Source organism: Micropterus dolomieu, linkage group LG20 (assembly GCF_021292245.1).
Source record: "Micropterus dolomieu isolate WLL.071019.BEF.003 ecotype Adirondacks linkage group LG20, ASM2129224v1, whole genome shotgun sequence".
Classification (NCBI taxonomy): domain Eukaryota; kingdom Metazoa; phylum Chordata; class Actinopteri; order Centrarchiformes; family Centrarchidae; genus Micropterus; species Micropterus dolomieu.
Genome location: NC_060169.1, coordinates 14,244,764 through 14,257,050, shown reverse-complemented (window position 1 = coordinate 14,257,050; position 12,287 = coordinate 14,244,764). Strand labels below are relative to the sequence as shown.

The 12,287-nt window shown below is 38.4% G+C and overlaps 1 protein-coding gene across 1 annotated transcript; it reads right to left on the bottom strand.

The window, feature by feature from the left end:
• Positions 1-2,554: 2,554 nt before the first annotated feature.
• Positions 2,555-11,691, bottom strand: LOC123959015 (ephrin-B2a-like). The gene is made up of 5 exons (XM_046032843.1): positions 11,353-11,691; positions 10,321-10,604; positions 9,053-9,145; positions 5,731-5,847; positions 2,555-4,405 (listed from the first exon to the last, which is right to left on the bottom strand). Exons 1-5 carry the CDS (start codon positions 11,457-11,459, stop codon positions 4,014-4,016), a joined length of 993 nt encoding a protein of 330 aa, XP_045888799.1. The 5' UTR covers positions 11,460-11,691; the 3' UTR covers positions 2,555-4,013.
• Positions 11,692-12,287: the final 596 nt, after the last annotated feature.

Here is a 12,287-nt window from a genome sequence, read left to right as displayed (position 1 = left end):
ACCTTTCAATACAAACTTCTGGAATTAAAACAACTCATTGTTATTGGTAGAAGGTTGCAAAAATTTCAGTTGCTCCAAGGCAGATGAGCTGAAAAAGAGCATTCAATCTGCTGCTGACCTTCAGCGTTCTGTTGAAATATGTTGAATCCTGTGAATTTTCCCAAACAGAAGTGTGATACAGTATGGTGGCTGGCCAGCAGAGGGACCTAGCAAACTAAATACTGTACTGCAGATGACACAATTGCTTTTCAACAGTTAAGAGGAAGCACTAACCACAACTTCCCCAATCAATGGTGTTTCTGTTGCTTAAAAACATCAGCTTTGTACAATCCACTGAGTTTTGCATGTCGATGTTGCTGCAAATTACACTCGAATGGTCCTCAGGCAAGGGATGGTGTCCACTTTAAAAAACAGTGTGTTTGGTTTGTGCTTCAATGCTCCCTGCTCCAACTGACCAGTAAATAGAGCCACTTTTCACCCCACCAGAATATCTGCTCTCCACCACTTCTCTGTGCACACGGTGGGAGTGGGAGCGCTGAGTCATGACCCCCCCAACCCCCTACACAAAGCACGGTGGGGAGGCTAGTTCCTCTGCATATGGAAGTGAGGTATAGGGGGTGGGGGAACACAGGGAGGTTGTAGACTTCACATCGTCCCATGGGGTCAGATAAAAGCTTACGGCTCTCCTTATTAGACCCCCCTCACCTCCTCTTCAAGCTCAATGTTCTCTGCACACGTAGTTAAAGATCTATGCACTGGGATCCTAGCAGGTGTCAGCTGCAAAAGAATATTTGGACATTTTCCATATGATAGCTTATATTATTTGGGATAAAGGAAAAGCTGTAATGTGTGTGGACATTACAACAACACATACAGGAATGAAATCAAGTTTTATTTCTGCACTATAAAACTGAGCATAAAAGATTTTGCATGTAAAAAGGCCAACTTAAAACACCATGCCTGGTAGTCCTTGTGATAGTCAAGCCTGTACTTGAGATCCAAAACACCCCCTTAATGCAGCACCACTGCTTCCCCTTTTTTTCTCCCTAAAATGTCCTACCACATCCAAGCCCCTCCCACGACAGGGGCCATGAGCCTGGGGGTCTCTGTTTTGTTCTTCCTATAGAAGCCTGGCCACCATTGTCTCCGTGTGACCACAAGGTCAACGGAACTCACCTCGCCCAACCACAGCCCATTCAGCTGTGAAGCTTCACATGGGACAAAAACATCTCACAAGAGCAAGGATCACTTCAAGTGAGGGGGTGGGAAGACACACGCACATGCACACACACAAGGACAGCTAACACACTCTGCATTGTATTTTAGAGTCATAAGCTCATTTGTGCTACATTGTTTTTTCACAATGTAGCAGGACAAAAGAACCATGTGCAAGTAGTTCAGCGATCAGAAATGTAATTTCAGTGAATCAAAACAGGTGAACAGTGAGGATAGTACGTGTTCCACTAAGGGTGGTTTAAATTGGCAGAGACACGTTGCTCTATTAAAGAAGTCAATTATAGAAAATAGTAATGTAGTTATCTTTGGCACATTTTATAATTCTCCTTCAGATATTTTAAATACAGCTCTTGCCAGAGGGGAAATTGCATTTTGCTGCAGGTTAAAAATGAGGCCATCCACGTCAGTCATCTGCAGCTCTGTATCAAATTTTATATATTGGGCTACAGGCCAAAAAGATTTTTTTTAAAACATTACATTTTTATGTGTAAGCCAATTTTCTTATGTTTTCTGAATTTGTTTAACTTTAGTTGAGTAGTTTCCTCGTTTGATGCACAAGAGCACATGTCCTGAAGATCCTCCAGTCTGGCTCTGCTTTCAGAGGCAACAGTGTCCCTGGTGGAGGGGAAGCTCATGGAAGCTGACAGGTTGAAAATGTGCGGCATGATGTGGCTGAAGGAGCATGAAACATGTTCACCCATCGATGGTGTGCACAGCGCCACAGGAGAGGCTGTGAGACGATTAAATGCTTAAGTGTTTTTATGCAAAAAAGATTTTCATTCCCTTCACAGGTTTCACACCAATCTGAGATTTTTACGCATAGATGGGTCAATTTGTATGTTGTGTCCTAATGGGTACAAGATTATTATTATGACAGTAATTATAATCCGTAATAATTTCCCTTGGGATCAATAATGTCTATCTATCTATCTATCTATAATGACTCAGCGTTACATATTTAAATATACCCTAGAACCATCCACTTTCACACAAAATAAATCAAACAGTATTTTGCATTATGAATTTTTTTTTTCCATTCAACCAAATGAGACATAGTGAAAATCCCATCATGGTGCTGTTCACTGCAGAATGACAGTCACTATCCCATGAGCACCATTAAGTAATGACGAGTCATGCTCCTCTGAGCAGTGCTTCAGTGATGTATCTACACACACCCAAAATCATTCAGAAAACTGTTTCACATCAAACACAGCTAAAATATACACCAACGAAAAATGTCTGAAAGTCCTTTAAATATAATACAGTGGCTATAATTGATAAATAGCAGCATGATGGTCTTCACAATAGTTTGCTACAACAACCATACAGTGGTGCTACTTAGTCATTTTTGCAACCTCAAGGAAACCTGAGGGAGCGTTTGCTGTGATTTATCAGCAGTCTATTGTGATTCAAACTTTCATTTCACCAATTTATTCTATTCATTTTCTTCTTCTGTGTCCCTCACTCTCACATTTGGTCTTGTTGGTTTTGGAAAGCAGAGAAGAAAGACACTAAAGAAGAGATGACTGACAAGGTCTTTTTAAACTTTCACACTTTTAACAAGTAACAAAACATTCCATGTTGGGTAATTCAGTTTTTAAGCACATCCCCCTGACTGTATATTGAACACTGGTTAAAAAGTATTATGTTTAAACAGATAGAGACACAATATTAAATGTATAAATAAAAGCACCCTGGAACAGGAAGATAAAGTGTGGAATGGTGTGGAAAAATAAAAGCCACAAAATCGTGATTTTCATTTCACTGAACAGCATCTCAAATAAAGTTTACACCATTCAGTTGTGATAAATTCATATTTAAGTGTTCACAAATGTACTGTGTTGAAGTGCACTATCAATATTTTTTCATATTTATTAATAAATTAAATAACACGCACATTTACTGTACATATGTAGCTGTGCAGTGGCAGTGAGATTTATTATCAGGAAAATGTACTTAGAGTATCAAAAGTAAAAAGTAAGAGAACTCAATGCCGAGAAACATTTCTGTACATGAGTAAAAACTAATGACTATTTTCATTATGGATTAATCTCCTGATCATTGTCTTGATCAATCTGTTAATTGTTTGGTTTGTAGAAGTGAAGTCTTCACATGGTTTGTTTTGTCCAACCAATAGTTCAAACCTCAAAATGATTCAGTTAACTGCAATTAAAGATGAGGAAAAGCAGCAAATCATCACATATAATAATCTGAAACCATGAAATGTTTTGGGCATTTCTATACTTTAAAAACAATTAATCCGTTTCAAATTAGTCGCCTATAAACTTTTTAGTTAATCTAATGACTAATCAACTAACTGTTCAAGCTCAAATGTTATACACTATCGGGTTGTTAAATGTAGAGTACAAAAAAATACAATAGTTCTCTCTGAAATGTAGTGGAGTGGAAGTACAAACATGTCACAATAAATGTACTTAGTTACAATCCACCACTGGTATTTTCTGCACACTTCTGAACAAACTGAACACAACTTGATGTTACGACACATCTGTTTCCTCTCTGACTGTCTCCTCAATATATCAAGAAAACAAAGTGGTTCAACAACATTCTGTGCACTTCTTTCAGTTTGATACAACAATAACACCAGCATTTGTCTTTCTAAAGTCTACGGTCAGTGCGATGCAGCTCTCAGATAAGCTCCCCCATCTGAAATTTCTTCACATCCACTTCAAATTTTAAAACCAAAGCTATGGAAGTGTGTCACTGACTGCAGCCTTAGTGTGTCCCCGACAGCTAATATTTTGGAGCAGCAAACATTAGACTTTGTAGTAGATGTTGGTGGGACTCTGGGGCGCTATCTCCTGAACTATGTACACAGGGGGCCCGTAGTCACTGCTCACACGCTCATAATGACGACAGATCATGCTGTCAGAAGCCCGCAGAGGAAAGACAACATCGCTGCGGTCTGAGCCATTGTTGTCGCTGCTGATGCTGTCCCGCTTCGGCACAGCCAAAGTGTTGAGGGACACAGAGGCAGACTGCTGGCTATCTGGGACACAGTAGTTGCGATGGTACCTCCACAGCACGGCCAGCAGAATTATGATGACCAAAATGAGGATCACACAACCAGAAACAACCCACATGAACAGTCCTGGCTCAGAGCCACTGCTGCCACTTGGGTTTGTTTGTCCCGTTTCTGAGCCCGAGTCTGTCATGAGAAACGGAGGAGAGACATTAAAAAGGGGGCTGAAATGAAACAGTAAATCAGGACACAGGAGAAGGTGCTCTTTTCTTTAGTCTCTTATTGGTAAACTGCCTGGTGCCTTTCTCCGGCACTGAATGGACCACTGAGTCAGGATCAGAGAAGGTTTGAGTACAAGTTGGAATATGGAAACACTAAATATAAAAAGGAATAAAGCACTCTGTCCCAAATCCATACTTAATTCTAATTCTATACAATTTTATACAAACAGGAAATTATACAGTATTTGTGATGTCAGTCAAACTGAAACTTTGGACAACTCCTGCCAATTAAACCAAGTAGATTGAATACTAGAATCTTTTGGAGCTATCACACCACAGCTGACTTTTTCCCCCTAGCCCGCTCCTTCATTTTCTTTGTGCTTTGCATTGTGGGAGAATAGTTTCCATCAACATGTCTACATGCTTTCTGGTTTGAGTATGTTTAATTTTGTTACCAGTTTGAACACATTATATACTAAAAACCTGCTTAGAATCGGCAAGTAGTTGGATTTGGGATTTGATCCCTGTAATATCAGCGTAGGTGCAATTTAGATTAATTTTTCACTGTTTTCTAAATGTTTCCATATGCTAAATCATAGGATGCTGAAATTCATTATTATATTATATGATATTTTCATCTGTAAATGAAGTAAAAAAGTGTTTTTGCATGTTTGTGCCCGTTTACCTCAAATTATGTAGATTTGAAATAATTGGCAGCCATTTACAATGCATACTTTAAAATGGTGTCTAGTGCATTTTTCCTGCCCTCTAGTGTAGGAAAAATTGAAAGTAACAAAAAAATGAATTAGTAAAGTTCATCAGTACAGCTAAAGGAGAAGTATGGTGATATTCTAATTTCTTCTTATTGTCAACAATTCTCATGAAACAATCAAAAGCCCCCAACACTTTTTACTCCTGTTTGAGTGAATTAGTAAAAACAGCAGTGCCCCTTTATTTTAGGAAAATATTTAGCCTTATTATTTTTAAATAAGTATTTGGGACCTGTTCATAAAGATCTACATTTTCAGTAGGAACCAACGGGCATCAGGATGAGTACCACAGACAAGGTATTGAGAGACGAACTAACACATTGTTGTTGGGGGTTTTTTTTCATGGAATTTTTTAGACAATAACAAAAGTATAGCATAGCGCCAGCCTTATCCTTTCAGCATTCACATTGTGGTAACATGCAAAACTATAATTGTGGTCCCTTAATTGACTTGTAAAGTCATATGTGTCAAAACAGAACACCTATATTCTCCAGGCAATAGGTTTGCTTTGTCTTCATACCAGTTTTGCTTGTTATATCCTTTTCTTTCGCTGAGGGGTCCTTGGCCTTAGACTTTGGCCGTGTGGGTGGGAATCTGGTGGGGGACTCCTGGAGTGTTGAAGGTGGATCTGAAGAGCCTGGAATAAAAAGCACGAAAGTTGAAATAAAAAAATAAAAAAATCACACCATATGGCAATTAGCAACATACCTCATGTCTCCTCATTTTCACTGTATGGTGGTGTTTTTGTCATTCCTGTGTAGGCAGGGTTATGTCATGTTAAAATGTTTCTGTTGCAGCTATAATAATGTCAGTTGAATCATTAGTGTTTGGTGTCAGTCCCTCAGAAAAAGAGCAAGAAGAGGCTTTTTTCCTGGACTGATTATTTTGCACGAACAGTCATTCAGGTAAAAACGCATCACACAAGTAGAGAAACCATTTTCTAACCTAATTAGACCACAAGAAGTTCTGAGTCATGACTGGGACTCTCATTTTCTCTTGACTGGAAAAACTATCACTGATGTTTTCAATCTCTCCACCTACACATTTGTAACTGAATGCAGCCAATTCAAATAGTCTCTGGGGTTTTTACAAAAGGAATTTTAGACAATGTAGGGAATGTAGCTCTGGAGAAAATAAGATCAAATGACAGTTCTGGAGTAATTTTGGTTTGGAGACTGGGCATGTACCCTAATGCATTTATGGCTGTTTACCAGGCAGGGAAGGTCTAATAAAAGATGCTAATAAATTGCATGATGGGAAGTGTAGGATCCAGTATTTATGGAGCTTGGCCCATACTAGGGATATGCAGACTAGGAAGTTGGGACTTCTCAGCCTCTGCTACTTTGATTTGATGAGTGCTCTTTTTCTGTCTAAGGTCCTACTCTTTAACAGTGGTGGAAAGTACATTTATTCAACTACTGTAGTTGAGTATAATTTTAAGAAACCTTTACTTGAATATTTACATTTTATGCTATTTTATACTTTTACATCACTGCATTTCAGAGGGAAACGTCATATTTCTTTTACTTCACTACATGTATTTGACAGTTACTTTAACATTAAGATTTTACATTAAGAGAAATATAAGCTTAAAAAATATAGCACATTATTAAACCATTTTGGCTTGTGTTTAGTTTGTTCCCCTTGTCACATTTTGAGTGTCTATGAGTTGTTCATTCTAGCAAAGAGACATTTCCTCCCTAAACTTCTCAGATGCCATCCATCCATCCATCCATCCATCCATCGTCAACCGCTTATCCTGCATACAGGGAACTTCTCAGATGGTTTAATTAAAAAAATGTTCCAGGCCCAAAGAGGTTAAATTATGAAAAAAAACATGAATATACATTTGTGTGGCAGAAATTATGTTTCCTCTCCCATTAATCATCTCAAAACCCCTCAGATTTGTGACCCTTAGGTTGGGAGACACTGGACTAAACTACTTAACTGTATATAAATTAGTTAAAACTACACAGCTCCACCTCAGACTGCAACAACAGTAAGATGCTGCTTCCATGCATTGTTTAGTATCCACAGTCTAACAAAATCATATATGATAAAATATCAGTCAAAGGGATGAAAGAAATGATTTAACTTGTTTACATTTTATGGATAATACTTCTGTAAAGATATTTCATGCAGGAGTTTTACTTTTAATTAAGTATGTTTAAATTGATTTATTGGTATCTTACTACAGTACAGGATCTAAATACTTCTTACACCACTATTTTTTTAAGTCTCTCACAAATCCCTCAGCTTTATGCAAGCGCAGTACTAAATTGCTGCAGTGCCTCTAAGTAGAATAAATGGCAGTTTGAAGGAAAATATGGAGGCCTGCAAAAAAAGGAACAAGATCAACACTTCACAAATCACAGAACAAATACAGGAATTCATATCCATATATTATTATCTACTATGTGCAAATAACACTAAGCAGATCCCCAACCAAAAACAACCTTAAATGTTTTGCAGTAGACTCACATGCCATGAACTATGGATAAAATAAAACAGAATTTTAGGAGACCCTTAGGAGAACTAAGATTTCATTCAGGATTTTTATGTACTCTTTTCATTTTGTTCATTGCTTTATGGCACATAATCAACATTTCTGTATGTACCAGTGTGCAAGCCAGCTTATGTTCAACTGCAGTCTTTTAGGTTTAAAAGTTTTGTTTCAGTACATTAGCATCCATTCACCAATGACTTGAATTTAATTTCACACCACATTTAGCCTAAATACACAAAACTACATTTCCCGTTTAAAAAAAAAAAAAAAAAAAGGCACAAACCATGAATCCAAATGTAAACAGAAGAGGCATGACACTACCAAAATATCCATCTAAACACAGGGCTGGAAACTGCAATGACTCCCATGGTGATTGACAGGACTTTTAATATATAGAGAGATTAGCACGAGATTACAACTAAATCTGAGTTATTCGTGTTTTCTACAAGGTTTGTTTACATCAGCAGTGTTTGTAAACAGCGCAAGAAAAACAGCCCCATATTTCAAGTTATTAGCTGTTGGGAAACACACAAGATGCAGATTTTTCATCTCTAACTCAGACTCTTGAATAATTAATATAAATAATACTTCACATTTCTGAGGTCAAAAAAGTCCTTTTGGGGCTTTAACAGATTTAGCTTTAAAAGTTTTTAGCAAGACGCACACACACAAACACATCTATTTAATTAATCTGGTTATGTGCAGCTCAATAGTACTCCAATATTCAACATATCATAACAACATAATACAACATAATAACAACAAATAACACCAGTAAAATATTGTATTGATAGTTTAAGAAATACAAATTTAATGAGCCCAATATGTTTCTGTGTGAATATTGTATTATAGGGTGATTTATCCTTAGGACATTTTAAGTGATGGCAGTGAATATGTTCAGAACCTGCTTTATTAAATTTTAACACGTGATAAGAGCACAAAATGATGAAAAAGGACCATTGGCTATTCTGATGTTAATACGGGGAGAGAAAAAAAAAAAGATTATTGACAGCCACAGCCAGTCCAAATGATTGCATGCATGATTATACAGATGACCTTAAGCTGCCAGCGGCTTAAATTAGGGATTTGAGATTATTCATGATAGCAATCTCTCTTCAAGAGAATGAATAGATGATCAAGATTATCCAACCATTTAGTAATTCCAGAGAAGGGGTGATATTATAGCATTACACATGTAGCAATAACCAGAATTTAACAATTGTGTTTGTTCCTTTAGCGTTGTTTGTCAGATATCTGTGTCCACGTGTTTCTCTCTTTCGTTCACACACCCAGCTTCATACGCATGTTGACACGCACACACATACAAAGTACTTACTTTGGCCGACTCTCAGCACCAGCTTCATGGATTTGGTTCTACACACCCCTCCATTAGTGTTATCCAGACCTCGCAGGGAGCCTGTAGAGGTGGCTGTAATACAAAGAGAGAGGACAAACATTAAAGTATAATTGTTTAACGTTTTGGGTTCATATTTTACGAGATCATCATAATACAAGATTATCACGCAACGCATAGTTCCATTATAATTTCCTTGCAGACCGTGTAGCCAGTTGCTGAATGTTGCATCACATAGGCAGGAAAGGGCAGCAACACATAGCACAAACTATGACGTTACATAGCTGCACGTTAAAAACACATGGTCTATAAAATTTCCCATCACAAGTTCCCAGAGCCCGAGGTGACGTCTACATAATGCTTGATTTGTCTGATCAACAGTCCAAAATCTATCACATAAAAAGCAGCAAATCCTCATATATGAGAAGCAGAAACCAGATAATGTTTAGCATTTTTACATGATAAATGTGTTTTTAACTAATGATCAATTAATTAATTAAATTTCCTTGGTGAATCGCCTAATATTGCATATGCATAATGGTTGGTGGACCAAATTAATAAATAGGTTTGTATTTTAATTAACACAGCAATTACTAACTACCACACACATAGTATATAGCCCACACACACACACACACACACACACCCCAAGAACTCTTGTTCACCCCAACACACACACACATAGACTTGTTAGCAGCATTTAGGTCAGATAACAACATCTCACAGGCCACAAGCTACGTTGCCATGAAAGCTCCCATCAAATCTGCCTGATGCTGTAAAAGCCTTGTGTGATTTGGGGCATGTAAGCCGTTGGAATCACACTGGCCTGCCAGAGCGAAGTGTGCTGTCAGAGCGCGCCGAGGTGGATGAAGCTACATGGTCAGACTTGCTTTCTCACTCATGCATCACTTGCTACTAAGATGCTGGTTTAACCGACAGCGGCCCAATAACGAGGCCCACATTTTTGATTCTCACGCAAACTGACAAAGTGAGAGGGAGCCGAAAATGATGGCCTCCTCTTCTCCCAGGAGGAAAAAAAAAAAAACAGAAAAAAGAAAACAGTTGCTAGCATTGAATCAAATGTTGCTCCACCTGTAGGAACCGGCAGCTTGTGAGTCTTCTCGTTCTACTGATTTTAAAGTGTTGCACGTGTTCATACAGCATTGAGACATACATGGGCGACAGCCATGGCTCCACTCAGACATGTTATCTGAGCTGAATATGAGTTGTGAGGTTACACAGTGACTCACAGGTGATATAATAGTCCCTCCCCTTGAGGAACTCCAGACCCCACAGGTTGGGACTGAACTCCTGGAACTTGAATGTAAACTTTACGTCCTGGTGAGGCTTGTCACAGTTCAGCAGGGGTGTGTCCGTCTTGTCGATGGTGCAGCTCTCCATCTGACTTCGAGAGACCAGGTACACTCGGTAAAACTCCTCCTTACCCCCTGAGGAAGCGTCTGCCCGGGGACACACAATGTCCATCTTGTCCCCGATCTGGGGATACAGCACCACCCCCTGACCTGGACTAAATCTGTGTGTGAGATAAGGTGAGAGACGAGGGGGTTAAAAGATGAAGTGTAGAGCACCACTGGGTGAAGCATCATTATATCATTCTCAAAAGAAAAAAAGTCTAATCAACAGTAGCTCAAGATCTTGTAGTTTTGAATGCTCTCAAAACCTCCCTGCACTACCGTATGCATTAAGAATTAGAAATAGAGAAAAGTGGCCATCATAAGTGGAAAAAAAGACATTAAAAAAGAAGAAAATGACTCAAAGGATTAACTATCAAAAATAGCTTCAATTTGGATTTTCTGTCACTGATCAAATTATGAAGTAATCCTTTTCACTTTAACTAAATATATTTGCAGTGTTGGTCAGTCTAAGTAAGTAATTTGAAGAAAATATCTTGCAATTAGTTATTTTCAATTGTATTTTAATTGTATAGTTCAAAAATGTATCAATCCATCAAGGAAATAATCATTAGATTAATCGATGATAAATATAATTGTTAGTTGTAGCCCTGTTCAGTTGACAATGATGTAAAACCTCACACTGGAGAAGCTGGAACCAGACAATGTTTACCATTTTTGCTTTATAAATATGTTTCTGCTCTACATCACAGCTACTCATATGGAATATCCAACCTGTAGTATCATGATTTGCAGTAAAATGGTTGTATCTCCTTTGATTAACTTAATCACTAAGGTCACACTAGAGGGACAAGGCAGCAGCAGAAAGTTGCATCCATCTCCAAGCCTGAAACTGATTCCTCCACTTACTCTGCGTTGGAGCTACTCCAGTGGATGGACTCCAGAGTGACGGCACGACATGAGCAAATGACGGCCAGCAGGATCACGGCAGCACAGCTCCATGTGATTCTCCCCATCACAGGAATAAGTCGCAGGTACACAGCGGCTCAGTATCATAAAACAGAGTGGAAACAGGCTAAAATCTGTTGCCTCTGCATGTCTCCGGCAGATCCAGGTGCGCGCAGAGGACACATTCCTGAGTGAAATTCCACCAAGTTGCGACTCTTCCTCCGGCAGTTGCATGAACATTTCCACATTGTGCGTAATTGGCTAGAAAACCGTTCGTGTGACGAAATCCATGTATTGAGGACAGAGATTGTGTGGAGTATTTTAGTTGTCAGCTGACTGACCGGAACGCCCATATATAGGCTCATGCGTAGCTAGGGACCGGTGGCACGCCCCCAACCCCCACATTTAAATTTCTTCACATTAATATACTGAGATAAATGTCTAAATTATTATATCGTTTTGTCCCTTTCCTTTTAAAAATCAATTATATAAAAAACATAAACAAAATTGAGAAAAACTCGCTAACAATTGATCAACTTTATTTAGCCCACAGGTAGTCTAAACAGCATTTTCTTGTTAAAAGCTGGCACACTGACTGTAAAACCCTGTGAGGCAAATTTATGATTTTGGTTTATATAAATAAAATTGACTTCACTTGAATGGCAGCTCATGATAAAGGTCAGGGACATCTTTGATTTATGTACAGAATGAGTTTTGGTGTATCTGGAAACCTACTCTTGTTTGCATTATCAGAATCACCCACTCCGTGCATATCCATTCAATACAATTTTTTTGTACTAATTTGACTGATTAAAGGTTACAGAAACCCTTTTACAGACATGTCTTTTCTCACATAGTAATAGTCCTGTCTATTCTTTCGCTTTATTTGTTCAGCT